General features: G+C 43.4%; 1 protein-coding gene across 5 annotated transcripts in view; it reads left to right on the top strand.

The window, feature by feature from the left end:
• The window catches only part of KLHL13 (kelch like family member 13), a 202,892-nt gene that overhangs the window by 146,735 nt on the left and 39,947 nt on the right, over positions 1 to 16,210 (top strand). For all 5 annotated transcript variants that reach the window (XM_047081853.1, XM_047081852.1, XM_047081854.1 and 2 more), the window contains one exon: positions 12,311 to 12,452. In XM_047081853.1, the coding sequence (XP_046937809.1) occupies positions 12,339 to 12,452 (114 nt within the window). In that variant the 5' untranslated portion in view covers positions 12,311 to 12,338. The remainder of the gene's footprint in view (positions 1 to 12,310; positions 12,453 to 16,210) is intronic.

Here is a 16,210-nt window from a genome sequence, read left to right as displayed (position 1 = left end):
CACTGTGTCATACTGTTTCACTGATATGGTGTGCGTCTACCCTTTTGCAATTCCATGCGAGAACACATACTCTGTTTAAGCCAGAAGCCGTAATTTTCCTAAAAAGAAACACCTTGTCCCCAAACTGGCAAAATGCCTAATGAATTTTATTTTGCGTCTACTCCCTCAAAAAAAAAAAAAAACCCAAAAACAAAACCCAAAAAACAGTCTGCCTGGTGGGAAATCATTACCAGTTTTATGAAGAATATTTAATACTTTTAGGTACACCTGGGTGGCTCAGTCGGTTAAGCGTCCGACTTTGGCTCAGGTCATGATCTCACGGTTCAAGCCCCGCATCGGACTCTGTGCTGACAGCTCGGAGCCTGGAGCCGGCTTCACATTCTGCGTCTCCTCCTCTCTGCCCCTCCCCCACTCACGCTCGCTCGCTCTCTGTCAAAAATAATCAAAAACAGGAAAAAAAGAGAATATTTAATATTTTAGGTAAAGAAATACAGTCATGGTACATAAACCCTTTCCCTAAAGGAGTCCTTCCTCCGTGCTACCGTGCTGTGGACAAAGAGTCACACAAATATTTTTGGGGAGCATTTTTCGTTACTCACATCAGCATAGCTGCCTGTAGCTAGATCTTGGAATAGTGTCGTGATGTGGAACCAAACATCATGGTCATCTTGTTAAAAGTTTTCTAGGAGTGTAATAAGATGGTGGATCTTGATGGTATTTGAGGAGACAAATCAAAAGCCATTTCTGAGGTTAAAAACTGCAGTTTTGGTGGTGGGGAGGCGCCTGGGTGGCTCTGTCGGTTAAACGTCCAACTCTTTGTTTCGGCTCAGGTTATGAACTGATGGTTCTGTGATGGTTATGAACTGCTGGCAGCATAGAGCCTGCTTAGGATTCTCTGCCTCCTCTCACTCTGCCCCTCCCCCCACTCACGCTGTCTCTCTCTCTCTCTCTCTCTCTCTCTCTCTGTCTCTCAAAACAAATAAACTTTAAAAAAAAAAAAAAAACCTGCGGGGCGCCTGGGTGGCTCAGTCGGTTAAGCATCCGACTTCAGCTCAGGTCACGATCTCACGGTCCATGAGTTCGAGCCCCGAGTCGGGCTCTGGGCTGACGGCCCAGAGCCTGGAGCCTGCTTCTGATTCTGCGTCTCCCTCTCTCTCTGCCCCTCCCCCATTCATGCTCTGTCTCTCTCTGTCTCAAAAATAAATAAACGTTAAAAAAAAATTTTTTTTTAATTAAAAAAAACCCTGCATTTTTACTTAGAATATGACACTTGAATGTGTCGATAGGTGGGTGGGCTGTAAATAAAGGGGCTGTAAAGATTTTCTGCATCTCCTGACGACTTGAGAAATGAAGGCACGCAATGGTTACGTAAGCGTGGTATAAGAGGGATAACTTAAAGTCTTCTTCTAACACAATTTTATGGACAAAACCCACCTTAATGGTGACGCAGATGCGTACAAAATGGAAAGCATTTTAATCTGAAATGTTATGTAAATTTGACCCTTTGCTTCCATTGGCTCCTTATCTGAGATGAGCTTGAGAGAAGTAGCTAAGTGTGATTCCCAGATTTGTCGGGTTGAGAGTCTGTCCTGTGATGCGCATATATTTTTTTGTGTTACCTTCCCCTCTCTGAAACATACTGGCTGCCATAGTAAAACATTGATTTGGTCACATCATATTAAAAACAATTTTTTTTGATGTTTATTTATTTTTGAGAGGGAGAGAGAGTGAGACAGAGTGTGAGCAGGGGCAGGGGAGGGGCAGAGAGAGAGGGAGAAACACAGAATTCATAGTGGGCTCCAGGCTCCGTGCTGTGGGCACAGAGCTGGACGTGGGGCTGGAACTCACGAACTGTGAGATCATGACCTGAGCTGAAGTCAGACGCTTAACCGACTGAGCCACCCAGGCGCCCCAATTTGGTTACATCGCATTAAACATGTTACATTGAAACGTGATCGATTCAGTAGTGAATTTTTTACCACATTCATTGACATAATTAGAGATGCCCGTAAGTCATTGCAAAATCGAGGTTGAGATTTGTTACATTTATTACACGCTTTGAAGGCACAAAGGCAGTGGGACTCAGCCGCCACTAATACTTCTTAAAACATGGAATGCGGGGTGCCTGGGTGGCTCACGTTGGCTAGCCTTCCGACTTCGGCTCAGGTCACGATCTCATGGTCTGTGAGTTTGAGCCCAGTGTCGGGCTCTGTGCTGACAGCTCAGAGCCTGGAGCTGCTTCAGATTCTGTGCCTCGTGCTCTCTCCGCCCCTCCCATGCTCATGCTCTGTCTCTGTCTCAAAAATAAATAAACATTAAAAAAAATTTTTTTTTTAAAACATGGAATGCAATTGGCTATTACTTTGTAAGTTTAAAAGTCTTATTACTCTTTGGTTTTTTTGTCATGTTTCATTTTAAAAGAGAAATAAACATTCCCTTAAGATCCGGTCATGAATTATTGACTTTACGAAGTTCAATATAACTAGGAAATTCAGACAAGGATAGGATTTTTACCGCTTGATTAATGATTCTCCTCTTCCCAAAGAGACTTGTCTCAGTGATTTCTAATTGGTTTTGAGTTTGTGGCATCAGCCTTTATAATAAACTCAAAAATTGGATAACTTGGATGTTTGAATATTTAATAAACTGAAATTTTAGGCAGGCGTAAGCCCAATTCTTTAATCACACGCTCTCCTGTTGAAATGCACCATAGCTCAACAGTCAAATTTCAAAGTTGGTGAGCTCCAGATAATAGAAGTAAAAACGACACCTTGGTTAGCCAATCTCCTGGGAGCCAAAGCAAGAAGTCCTTTAAAGAAAGTTGGCCAGGGTATCGGAGCTCCCATGCCAGTTTCTTCATTTGAGGATTGAAGAAGAACAAGGCTTGCTCCCTGCCTCAGGTACAGCTAGACTTCTCCGTGGCGGGGCTGGTGCTGGCTGTAGGGTGGCTCACCCTTCCAGAAGGCTTATGTGTGGCCAGAGGATTATAACTGCTATTTTCTCTGTGTCCTGGGAAGGGGGTTATTGACAATGATGGGAACGCATGCTGTTTTCCCTAACTCACACCTACACACTCCCATCTCCCTATACCCCCGTCTCTTACCTTCTTATGGCTTCTTAGGGCAAGGAAGCATTGACCTAGTTACTTTATATATCGTAGGTATGGAATCAGCATTTGGGAATTCATTCTTTTATCTCTACTTCAGGTATGTGCGTATGTGTGCGTGTGTATCTATGTATCTATCTTTTATCACAGTATTAATAAGAAACGTAAAGAGGGGCGCCTGGGTGGCGCAGTCGGTTAAGCGTCCGACTTCAGCCAGGTCACGATCTCGCGGTCCGTGAGTTCGAGCCCCGCTTCGGGCTCTGGGCTGATGGCTCAGAGCCTGGAGCCTGTTTCCGATTCTGTGTCTCGCTCTCTCTCTGCCCCTCCCCCGTTCATGCTCTGTCTCTCTCTGTCCCAAAAATAAATAAACGTTGAAAAAAAAAAAAAAAAGAAACGTAAAGAATGAGAAATAGTAGAGAAAGAATGAGAAATAGTAGTAAAGAATGAGAAATAGCTTGGCTCAAGCTTCAAAACTTGAAGAATTTTCTGGTCTAGACACCTGACGCTCGATGTAGCTCAATTGGTGTGTGAATTTTAAAAGAGGAAGAAAGACTTGAAAGTATGGCAATACGGTTAGGTAGAGGGAGCGAACATTAGTTTTGAAGTTTTTCGGGGCCAGGATTGAGATATTTGGTGCCCATGCTTTATGGTTCGGGTAACTAACTTTCATCCTGTCACAGTTCTCTAATGGGGTATCATTTGTTGTTCCATTTGTTTAGCCCAATTCCCTCATCTGTGCTGTACTGCTATTTCCGTGACAGTGATGGGCGGCTCTGGAATTCAGAATCTGTGCCTTTAAATGTTGATATCAGTATCGTAAAGTTCTCCCTAAACTTGATCTGAGCTGCGTACTAAGATATGCTACCTCCTTACCCTATGTGTGTTGGGAGAAGGGCATGAGAGATTTCTAGCAATGGTATTGTTTTAGCGGAGGTGGTCAAAGTGGGTGATTGTCGACTGAATTAATCCAACCAAAAACTTACTTTCCGTTGACAGAATGTGTCTTTCTGAGATCTTCCTTGTGTTTAGAAATGAAGCATCGAAACGCCAATTGCTTCAGGGCCTCTACTCTCTAGTGTTCACTTATTTTGGGGGGGGCTCGGTGTAATGGGACTGTCGTGGGCTCTGGAATCAGACTCAAGTTCAAATCATAATTTGCCAGACTCATGGTGAAGCCTTAAACCCTCTTGAGCTTCAGTTTCCTGTCTTTAAAATGGGATTGTTCCGAGGATTAAGTAGCTCAGAGAATGTGGCTGGTGCAATGCCGAGTACACAGCAGGTGCGGGAGAAACGATCTTATTTCTATGTTAAAAGCGACATCGGCTATTTATTAATGTGATTTTATTTTAAACGTGACAGACACAGGCATATAGGGAAGCCTCGTTACTTTAGAAAATCATTTTGCCGTCTGACCCTGTCACCTTGAACCCTGTTTCTCCTCTGTGGATTCTGGTATTTCTGCAGCAGGAAAGAAAGCCTTGGGAAGATTAGCCTCTATTTTATATCGTACCTGCGAAAGAGTTCCGTTAGTGAATCCATTGTGAGTTGACAATAAGGTGCTTGCATTTATGTCATTAAAAATTAGAAATAACTAACCAAAGCTTTATCTTGCATTTCTTTCAGGCAAGCACTTCAGTAAGAGATACGTTCTCCATAGTTTCTTAAATGGCTATTAATTTATGCCTTATTAAGAAAAGTTGCTATGATATGTATGACTTATTTGTGTAATGACGCTGTAAATGACGTTTTAGTTGGGACGTATCTTTAAAATATTTGAAGTTTTGGGGCGCCTGGGTGGCGCAGTCGGTTAAGCGTCCGACTTCAGCCAGGTCACGATCTCGCGGTCCGTGAGTTCGAGCCCCGCGTCAGGCTCTGGCCTGATGGCTCAGAGCCTGGAGCCTGTTTCCGATTCTGTGTCTCCCTCTCTCTCTGCCCCTCCCCCGTTCATGCTCTGTCTCTCTCTGTCCCAAAAATAAATAAACGTTGAAAAAAAAAAATTAAAAAAAAAAATAAAATAAAATAAAATAAAATATTTGAAGTTTTCAAGTTTTGTTTTTCCTTCTTTAAATTGAAAATACCAGGCGTATTGTATACATATTGCCTTACTTCATACATTGGAATTTTCTTTCTGATTTTTTAAAAACAATTTCCCATTCTTTTTAAATGGAAGCTGAGTGTGTGTGTGTGTGTGTGTGTGTGTGTGTGTGTGTGGTGTGTATCATTCAGCTTTTGCCCGGGAGGGGTGATGAAGGATGGTTAAGACTGTAACTTTTGTGAGGTAGGATGGTTATAAATATCTTTAGCGTTCGATGTGGTGTGCGTACTTTGAATCTATAGAAAAATCAATGGGGAACAACTTTGCCCATCTTAAGTTTTTAATTTATTTCTCAAGGGTGGAAGGAAATACCTTGACAGATTTAGCACTCAATTTCAAATGAGTATGAGAACAGGTGGCTACATTTCTCCCCCACCTGCCGTGCAACTTTATCGCGAGAAATGTTTCATTTAGCAAATGCCGAGGCCGGCAGACCCTTCTCTGTTTCAGAGCAGAAGACACAAATGGAGGGGGAGTACTTCTTTGAAGTATTATTTGTGTTTTGTTTTGTTATTGTTGGTTCTTGCATACTCACCCACGGGTGCTGACTTTCAGTTATGGTAGCACCGTGACTCTGAGAAATTACAGTCTTCGTGTAATCCTTTTAACGCTAACTTAGAGCCCCCTATTCTTTTGTTATAGTGGAGTCATGTTATTCAAGTACATTGTTGGGCGCTGCCCAGCTGACTCAGTCGGCAGAGCATGCAACTCTTGGCCTTGGGGTTGTGAGTTCGAGCCCCACACTGGGTATAGAGAGTACTTAAAAACATTAAATCTTTTGAAAAAGGAAATAAAACACACTGTTGGCTTTAGCCACTTTGTAATATAATCGTGGCCACCAAAAAGAAGTGCTGTGAGGCTAATTGGGAACTGAATAGAGGAAAGTTCAAGGTGTTATTCAGATACTTCTACCTTTGTCACTTTCTCTGAGAAATTTTTTTCCCCATCGGAAATTAAAAACAACATGGGAGGGGTGGCTGGGTGGCTTCGTAAGTTAAGTGTCCGACTCTCGACTTCGGCTCGGGTCATGATCTCACAGTTTCGTGAGTTCGAGCCCCGCATCGGGCTCTGTGTGGAGCCTGTTCGGGATTCTCTCTCTCTCTCTTTCTCTCTCTTCCCCTCCCCCACTTGCGTTGTCTCTGTCTCTCTCAAAATAAATAAATAAACTTTAAAAAAATAAATAAAATCAACATAGGAAAGTACAGAGAACAGTTTGATGACGATTCGGAGAGTCTTGGGCAGCACTTTTTTCCTGCAAATCCAGCATCTTTCACGCACACCCTTTTAACGAGCTGGTCTTCATTTGACGTGTGCAGGAAGTGAACGTGCCAGGGCTTGGGTTGGCACGTACGATATCTCCACACACACAAAAGTCAGATGTTTCATGTATTTTCGTGCTAGTAATTTCAAAGAGCACCAAAACGTCGCCTCTTCCTTGTCAGTGATATTTGACCTCACCTGGCTTTCTGCATAACATGATCTGGTGCTTGCAGTGATAGAAAGCAAGAAACTGAGATGTGCATTCCATCATTTATCAAGCTGATACCTCATTTTTAAAACATACGAGTACTCACTCCAGTGGACTGGGAGGAATTTCTGGTGGGTTTTTGTCTTTTGTTTTCTTGTTTTTGGCATGGAGTGTCAGAAGACCTTTTGACACTTTGGAGCCAAATAACGCAATAATACTCTTCCCTTACAGTGCATATCAACAAACCCAGTTGCTGTAGTGAATGCTGAGAGTACAGGTTCTTTATAGAACGTCTACCAACCTGATAACCTCCACAGAACTATTCACTGCAGCAAACATGTTTCAACCAGATGGACACAGAACATTCTCCCTACCGGGTCAGCCATGTAATGCACAATCTTCCATTGTCCTGGTGTTCACCATAAAAAAAGAAAAAAGTGTCCATTTGATGGTTCTTAAAAAATTAAAAATTCCAGGAGCGCCTGGGTGGCTCAGTCCGTTGAGCCTCCGACTTCAGCTCAGATCGTCATTTCACGGTTCGTGGGTTCGAGCCCCGCGTCGGGCTCTGTGCTGACAGCTCGGAGCCTGGAGCCTGCTTTGGATTCTCTCTCTCTCTCTCTCTCTCTCTGTCTCTCTCTCTCAAGAATAAACATTTTTTTTTAATTTAAAAAAAATTAAAAATTCCACTTGAGTGAACAGGGCCATGTAGGGAGCAGGGGCTTAATACATGTTTGCACTAGCAATTTCTCATTTAAGTTTACAGGTTGAAAGATGGAATCTTTGCTTTAATTTTCATATTCTGGAATACTAATGAGGTTGACCATTTTCCATCTATTAACCATTCACACTGAGATCCCTATGAGTTGTGTGCTCCTAACATGGACACACATTTCCCTTGGGGGTGATTTTTAAAGTACGGTCATTGATTTTAGGCAAGATTATGATGTTAGCATCACCTTGTTAGCACGACAGTTGCTTGGACCTTCTGTTTCTTTTGTCTTCAAGTGGCAGTGCAAAGAAAGAGCATAGTTTGTGTGTGTTCAAGTCGACCACCTTTGCAATGCTTTCGGTTGAGTGGTTCGTGCACGCTCTGTGAAAGATTGCTTTTGTGCTCCGTGGTTGGTCATTGTCAAGAAAACCAGATCTGTCCGGTGGCAGTGGGGTGGGCTGGAGTGGCTTTGATAGCAAATACACAGACACGAGAAACAGATTTGAGTTTTGAACCGAAAATTGCTGAACATACTCTCTCTGGTGAAGAATTTTATAGCGTTGACGAAATGGGACTATTTAGGCAGGATTTGCTCGATTCTTTTCTTTAAGTTTGTTTACTTATTTTGAGAGAAAGAGAGAGAGAGATTTCCAAGCAGGCTCCGCAACCAGCAGCAATGAACCCGATGCAGGGCTCAAACTCACGAACCGTGAGATCACGACCTGAGCCGAAATCAAGAGTCGGAGCTCAACCGACTGAGCCCCCCGGGCGCCCCTGGGATTTGCTTGATTCTGAGTTAGCATGTACAAGTGAATCCAAATAGCAGTTGTCTTAAGCAGAATTAGAAAATTATTATTCTCACATGAATTTATATAGAACAAAAGCTTTCCTGCACAATTGTCCTATAAAACTCCAAAGCATTATCTACTTATCTACTGTAAACACTTGATTGTTCAAATTGTGGGGCTGGAAGAAAGCAGAGGTATTTTATTGTTAGGTAGCCTTGGAAGAATTAGCGGTAATTAATAATGCCACCGTGTTTCTTACTGCCAGCATTAACCTCGTGTAGGCAGCCCTCAGACTGGGAAGTAATTTAGAACATGAAATTGCTTTAGAAAAATTTCCCTGAGTAGGTTAATCTCTCTATATCAGGTTTCTCAGTCTTGGCACTCTTGACATTTTTGCCTCAGTACATCTTTGCCGTCGAGAACTTTCCTGTGCATTGCTGGGATGTTTAACCGCATCCCACTAGGTGAAGGTAGCACACACACTCCCTTGCGACGATGAAAAATGGCTCCTAACATTGCCAAACATGGGGGCAGAGAAACAAAATCCCCTTGGCCCTCCAGCCCCTTCTGAGAACCGCTGGTCTTTACATTGCTTTTAACCATATGACTTAAATAATAAGATTTTTATTTAAAAAAATTTTTTTAATATTTATTTCTGAGAGAGAGAGAGACAGAGTGCGAGTGGGGGAGGGCAGAGAGAGAGGGAGACACAGAATCTGAAGACACAGTCTCCAGGCTCTGAGCCGTCAGCACAGAGCCCGACGTGGGGCTCGAACTCGGGAACCGCGAGATCATGCCCTGAGCTGAAGTCGGACACTTCACCCGCTGAGCCACCCAGACTCCCCAACAATAAGATTTTTAAAATGCTCTTTGTTCTTGGAATTACTCAGATAATCATTCCTTTAAGGATAGGTTTATATAATTGTGGCCTGGGCTTTGCTGAGAGGTTTTCCCTCCTTGCCATGTTGAAAACCAATGCTCGTCACATCCAGTCGGTAAACTTAATGAAAAGAAGACAGGGGAGAATATCGAATCTGCTGAGAAGGTGGACATGGCAGGTATTGTTAGTGATGCAGAAATAATAGGGAGTGTTCTGAATGGTAAAAAGTCAAAGTATGTTGATGAAAAGTCATAAAGAGGACGATTTTAGTGAAGCCTTCTTTAGCTTTTGAAGGAATTAATTAGAAAGCCAACCATATTATCTTGCCGAGAAAAGCCTGCATTTTCACATCCTGCTTTTCAACTTTAAGAGCTAGAGACAAATGACAAGTAAATGCGTTGTTATCTGTAGTTTCTTTAAAAAAGCGATTTCCAGGATATGTCGTGGGCACAGTGCGGCTTCAGCTTTCTTCCTGTCCCTTTTACATCTGTGGTTCTATAAAAATGATAATTGATGGTCATTTACGGCACTGCATGACAAAGAAATGTCCACAAAAATGAGATTCTGTGTTCATTCAGGTGGCATACGTTGCACTTCTCAAGTGCCACGTTCTGTGCAGGGGTTGCGGAAAATAATAAAACATGCTGCTTGGATGTTTCATTAAAATAATTCTGTCTGAATGGAAATTTTCCGGTCAGGGGATACCAGTCTATTTCCCACTTTTCCAATTGATTCTATCATTTTAAATGTCTGACTGCAAAAGCTGTTTAAAAGGGTGTGGGACTGTGTGCATGCTGTATGTCATGTATATAATTTAATTCTTTTTAAGGCTATTTCTGAAATTAGTAGAAAGCTATATTCATTTTCTTTTATGCTTGTAAAAATCTTGTTTAAATGATTCTCTTTATTAAATATCCATGAGAGTTGAATAAAACATGGTCATATATTATTCATTTTTGGTTATACCATGGCTCTAATATCATTAAGGGGAATTGATGTCACCCTTGAGGCCAGAACTTTTGCTAATTGTTACAGGATTTAAAACCATTTGGTTGACGTGAGCATTCAAAAAGCAGGATCTTTATTAATATGGTATAGTCTTCAAACTATTTTCTTGTTCAGACTGATCAACTGAGATTATAGGCATGGTAGTGAACAAGTGAAATCTTCGTGATACCGGCTAGGCCAGAGTTAGAAAAACAAATAATTTGGGAGGCCCGGCTGGTTCAGCTGGTGGAGCGCGCGACTCTTGACCGCGGGATTCGATCCCCATGCTGGGTACAGAGCGTACTTAAAAAGAAAACCTTAACAAAGAAAAAAACAATAACAATTCCACACGTAGGAAGTTAGAGGTAAATAGCAAACGCGGAGTTCTAGGGCTTGCAAATCTTTTCTTCCTCCTCCTTCCCCGGTGTCCATTTTAGCAGTCTGCATCGTGAATGTACAAACCCATTCACAGCCATGGGCTCCCTGCTCTTAGATGATTCAGAGACACCTCTGGCATCGTGTACCTAACGAAACGCAGGCCTGCTTAGTCTACGATAATAAAAGGTGGTACTGTGGTAATCAATTTTTAGTGTTACCTGGGGCTCCCTATTAAGTAGTTTGCATATTCTCTATGAAGACTAACTGACCTGGGGCGCCTGGGGGGCTCAGTCGGTTGAGCGTCCCACTTCGGCTCAGGTCGTGATCTCCCGGTTTGTGAGTTTGAGCCCCGAGTCGGGCTCTGTGCTGACAGCTTAGAGCCTGGAGCCTGCTTCGAAGTCTGTCTCCCTCTTTCTCTGCTCCTCCCCCACTCGTGCTCTGCCTCAGAAATAAAGAAACATTAAAAAAAAAAAACAAAAACAACTAACTGACCTGTTGAATGCCAGGTCCCCCAGTGCTTTTTATGGATCCTGAAAAATTATTAATGTAATACGTACATGGGCATAGTTTGCATTTATTATTCCCACTTTTTATTTCTTGGAAAAGATGGAAATGCCACTAGGCTGTAGCTGTTTAACTAAATAATCCCCAAATGATGAGTGAGAGATACTGCTAGAAAAAGAAATTAATTCACATATAAAATTTTTGTTCAGTTGGGGGTTGATTGGAATTATAACTCACGGGGGTGGCTCCCGAGTGGCTCAGTCGGTTAAGCACCAACTTGGGCTCGGGTCATGATCTCGCGGTTCTTGAGTTTGAGCCCCGCGTCGGGCTCTGTGCTGACAGCTCAGAGCCTGGAGCCTGCTTCGGATTCTGGGTCTTCCTTTTGCTCTGCCCCTCCCCCGCTCACGCTCTGTCTCTCTCTCTCTCTCAAAAATAAACATTAAAAAAATTTACAAAAAAGAATCACAACTAATGATAGAAGAGGAAGCAGTGTATTAATACATCAGTTAATCTTTGACTTTTATTAACAAAGTCTGCAGAGTTTAGAATCATACTAGACGTAGATTCAAATCCTGACCCAACTACTTTCATAATTTTGTGACCTTAGGTAATTTATTTAAACTTTTCTGTAGCCCATTTTTCCCTACCGCTAATACAAAGGAAATAATAATAGTACCTCTTGCTTTGGATTGTTTTTTTTTTTTTTTAATTTTTTTTAACGTTTATTGATTTTTGAGACAGAGAGAGACAGAGCATGAACGGGGGAGGGGCAGAGCAAAAGGAAGACCCAGAATCCGAAGCAGGCTCCAGGCTCCGAGCTCTCAGCACAGGGCCGACGCGGGGCTCGAACTCACGGACCCCGAGATCATGACCTGAGCCGAAGTCGGACGCTTAACCGACTGAGCCACACAGGCGCCCCAACTTTGGATTGTTTTAAGGATTATACGAAGTCATGTGTGTAAATTTCTTGACAAGTACATGACGCATAGTGACTATTCAATACATGATAGCTGTTATTTTTCTCTTTCCAAAATTAGGTATTCCAAAGTAATTTTAACTGTGAATAACACAATTTGATGTTGCTGCTACCACAACAGTACAATACCAAAAGCAATTATTCCAGCACTAAAAACACAAAAACCCTCCGTGAGTATAGTCTTGAACCAGCCTTTAGGTCGATTTCTCACTTCCAATTCATCTTTTCCGACCTCGAAAACGTTTTCCAAATACCTGTCATTTTCGTAGCAGCCTCAAATGAGACGAAACAAAATGCAGTCTATTCCGGAGTCAAGCGACTGGCCCTCGTGACTGATTGTCTCCCTAAATGAGGTCTTTATCGTGAGTTTTTTATCACCTTTTAATTGGCCTCTCTTTCCGATTTATAAAAATCTTCAGATCTCTGGTGGAGGACGAAGACCAGCACATGAAATTGTCCCTCGGAAGCAGCGAAATGGGTCTCTCGTCGCATCTGCAGTGTTCCAAGTCAGGAACCACACGCATCTTTACCAGCAACACCCACAGTTCCGTGGTGTTACAGGTAATCTGAGCGGTCTCTTCGGTGATTTTCAAGTGGCCCCAGAAACCACACAGGATGCTTGTGACGTGTGACGTGATGGTGGGGGCCGAGGGGCGTGCATGTGCGTGGACAGAGTGCCTGTGGGAACTCTCTGTACTTTCCGTTCTCTTTTGCCGCGAACCTACAACTGCTCTTAAACAATTAAGTTTCGTGATCGCAAACAGAGCAAACAGACCTCAGAGAAGAAGCCTTGAGTGGAAAACTACATACCTTCCTGATGTTCAAAACAAAAAAACCCCAGAGTTCGTTATTTGTTTTGTTTTTATGAAGAAGGTCTTGCTATCGGCCACTTTCCCAAAGAATGTTAGGTCTGGGAACATTGACTTTCCATTTTGTTTCAGCCATTATAAATATCACAGTGCCCTACGCCAAATTTTCTGGTTCCTCACTCATGACCTGTTTTAACTGTCACCTTGTTATCATAGTTCTGAAGATCATATTTATTGGTGTCTCAGCTCATTGATAGTAGTAGTAGGTGTGGGAATATAGATAAGGACAGCCGGACGTAAACACACTGATAGATGTAAGAGGTAACAAGTGCCAAAGGACAGGACGGAAATACAATAGAAAGCCAAGAGAAAAAAAAAAAACCAGATATCACAGACTGCGATGTGGTTGGGGCGCCTGGCGGCTCTGTGGGTCAAGCATCCGACTTCGGCTCAGGTCACGATCCCGCCGTTCCCGAGTTCGAGCCCCGATTCGGGCTCTGTGCGGACAGCTCAGAACCTGGAGCCTGCTTTGGATTCTGTGTTTGTCTCTCTCTCTCTCTGCCTCTCCCCTGCTCACACTCTCTCTCTGTCTCTCAAAAACGAATAAATGTTAAAAACAAAAGGGGGGGGCGCCTGGGTGGCTTAGTCGCTTAAGTGTCTGACTTTGGCTCAGGTCATGATTTCACCGTTCCCTAGTTCAAGCCCCGCATGGGGCTCTGTGTTGACAGCTCTGAGCCTGGAGCCTGCTTCGGATTCTGTGTCTCCCTCTCTGTCTCTGCCCCTCCCCCGCTCATGCTCTGTCTCTCCCCAAAATAAGTAAACATTAAAGGAAAATTTAAAAAGAAAGAAAAAAACTGCAATGTAGAGCTAATTAGCATAAGGATAAGCGGTCCCAGTACTTTTGACCATTGTGGACACTCCTTGACCTCTGAGGGCATTGCTGAATTAGAATAACAATATAATACTGGATGTCCATCAGTGTTTTCTAGATATAATCAAATCATATCAGTGTTCCCTCTAGGGAGATGGGAAAAAAAAAAGCAGTCTTTCTACCTGTATTTTCCGAAGACATCTCCCCAGGTGAATTTCTTTTTTTTTTTTTAATTTTTTTTAACGTTTATTTATCTTTGAGACAGAGAGAGACAGAGCATGAACAGGGGAGGGGCAGAGAGAGAGGGAGACACAGAATCCGAAACAGGCTTCAGGCTCTGAGCGGTCAGCACAGAGCCCGACGCGGGGCTCGAACTCACGGACCGCGAGATCGTGACCTGAGCCGAAGTCAGACGCTTAACTGACGACCCACCCAGGGGCCCCTCCCAGGTGAATTTCATGCATATTCCTGGCAAAGGACCATTGTATCTAGCGTATAGTGTTTCGTGGACGGTAGAGTGTATGGCACAGTAAGAGACGAGTTTTCGGCTTGCTGTGTGGCTTCGTTGTGTCACGTCGTTTTTCGGGGCTTTGTCTGTCTCCTCTCCAAAACGCATCTTGACCAGGAGATCTCGAAATTCCACTCTAGTTCCCCTCTGCGATTCGGTGACGTCGTATGTTCCAATATTTTGGTTTGGAACGGGAGCTGCATTTTACAGTTTATCGTCCCATGGCTCTCTCATCAGCAGAGACGTGAGGGTCAGGAAGGGGACGCCTTGTATCTCCTGGCATCTTGATGCCACATCCGGGCTTTCATTGTTGGTTATTCAACGCTATGGGAAGAGAGAAGGAGGCGTCAAGCAGATAGGAAACATCTGAGAGGAAGAGCTTTTTTTGTGTTACGTTAATCACTCCAAAGGAAAATTAAAAGAAACTCACTCACCCCTCCAGCATACACCCACCGTATCCATGCCCCTAGTCATGTGTTAAAGCCAATGTGCGTGCTCCTGCTAACTAAAAAAAAGTTTTTTTTTTACTGTTTATTTATTTTTGAGAGAGAGAGAGAGAGAGAGACAGAGCGCGAGTGGGGGAGGGGTAGAGAGAGAGAGAGAGAGAGACACAGAATGCAAAGCAGGCTCCAGGCTCCGAGCTGTCCGCACAGAGCCCGACGCGGGGCTCGAACTTACAAACTAGGAGGTCACGACCTGTGCCGAAGTCGGACGTTTAACCGACTGAGCCACACAGGTGCCCCAACTCCTGCTAATTTTTCAAATGGCCTTTAAACCAGATAATGGAAGGCCCTTTAGTGCAGTGATGCAGATTTAGGGCAGTGGTCCTCAAGCATGTCAGAATCACCAGGAGGAAGGCTTGTGGAAACAGTGAGCACTGGGCCCTACCCCAGCGTTTTGAAATCAGAAACTCAGATACATGTATTTTTAACACTTTCCCAGGTGGTGCTGCAGAGCCAAGGAACATACCTTTAGAACGACTATTCTAGAGACAGGGTCCTTCTTCCACCAAGAAAGATGGCCTCTCCCTTTCTCCCTACGTATCATATGGGGGGTGATAAGCTATTGCTTTAATGGGAAAACATGTGGAGTAGCTTATATATCCATCAACAGGGAAATGCTTACAGAAATTATGTTGCATAAGAACTATGTAATACTTTGCAGTCACCAAAGAGGGTGAAGTAAATCTGTGTGTAAGAATGGAAAGAGTATAGGGGCACCTCGGTGGCTCAGTCGGTTGAGCATCCGACTTGAGCTCAGGTCATGATCTCGTGGTTTGTGAGTTCGAGCCCCCCATCGGGCTCTGTGCTGACAGCTCAGAGCCTGGAGCCTGCTTCGGATTCTGTGTCTTTCTCTCACTGTCCCTCCCCCACTTGTGCTCTCTCTCTCTCTCTCTCTCTGTCTGTCTCTCTCTCAAAAAGAAACGTTAAAAACATTACCAAAAAAAAAAAAAAGAATGGAAAGAATATGTTAAATGACAAAAGGGGCAGGACAGAGGCGGCATCTGCACACGATGAAATATTCTTCGGCTATGGGGGCGCCTGGGTGGCTCAGTCGGTTAAGCGTCTGACTTTGGCTCAGGTCATGATCTCACAGCTCGTGAGTTCAAGCCCCGCGTCGGGCTCTGTGCTAACAGCTTGGATTCTATGTCTCCCTCTCTCTCTGCCCCAACCCACTCGCATTCTGTCTCTGTCTCTCTCAAAAATAAATAAACATTAAAAAAAATTGAAAAAAAAAGAAATATTCTTCAGCTATGTATAGGAAAGAAGGTACTGACACACACACACAACAGAGATGAACCTTAAACACATTATGCTAAGAAAGAAAGATGCTTGCCACGAAAGCTGTCTTTTATATGATTCCATTCATACAAAGTGGCCAGAACAGGGAAATCCATAGAGACAGGAAGTAGACTAGTGGTTGCTTTGGGTTGGAGAGAATGTGAGGATTATGAGGGTGCTACGGGGCCCAGGGTTTGTTTCTTTTTGAGATGCCGAAAATATCCTAAAATTGTGGATACGGTTGCACGTGTTATCTTGAATGTACCCCAAACGGCGGAATTCTACACTATAAATGAGTGAGTTGTGTGGTATGTTAGCTAGATCATCATCATCAATCAGAAAGTTACAGG

The sequence above is a fragment of the Lynx rufus genome, unplaced genomic scaffold (assembly GCF_022079265.1).
Source record: "Lynx rufus isolate CCGP_SWC_20201006 ecotype Redwood Valley unplaced genomic scaffold, mLynRuf1.p SCAF_19, whole genome shotgun sequence".
Classification (NCBI taxonomy): Eukaryota; Metazoa; Chordata; class Mammalia; order Carnivora; family Felidae; genus Lynx; species Lynx rufus.
The sequence above is the reverse complement of the archived record's forward strand: the minus strand, read 5'-3'. Positions and strand labels throughout refer to the sequence as shown.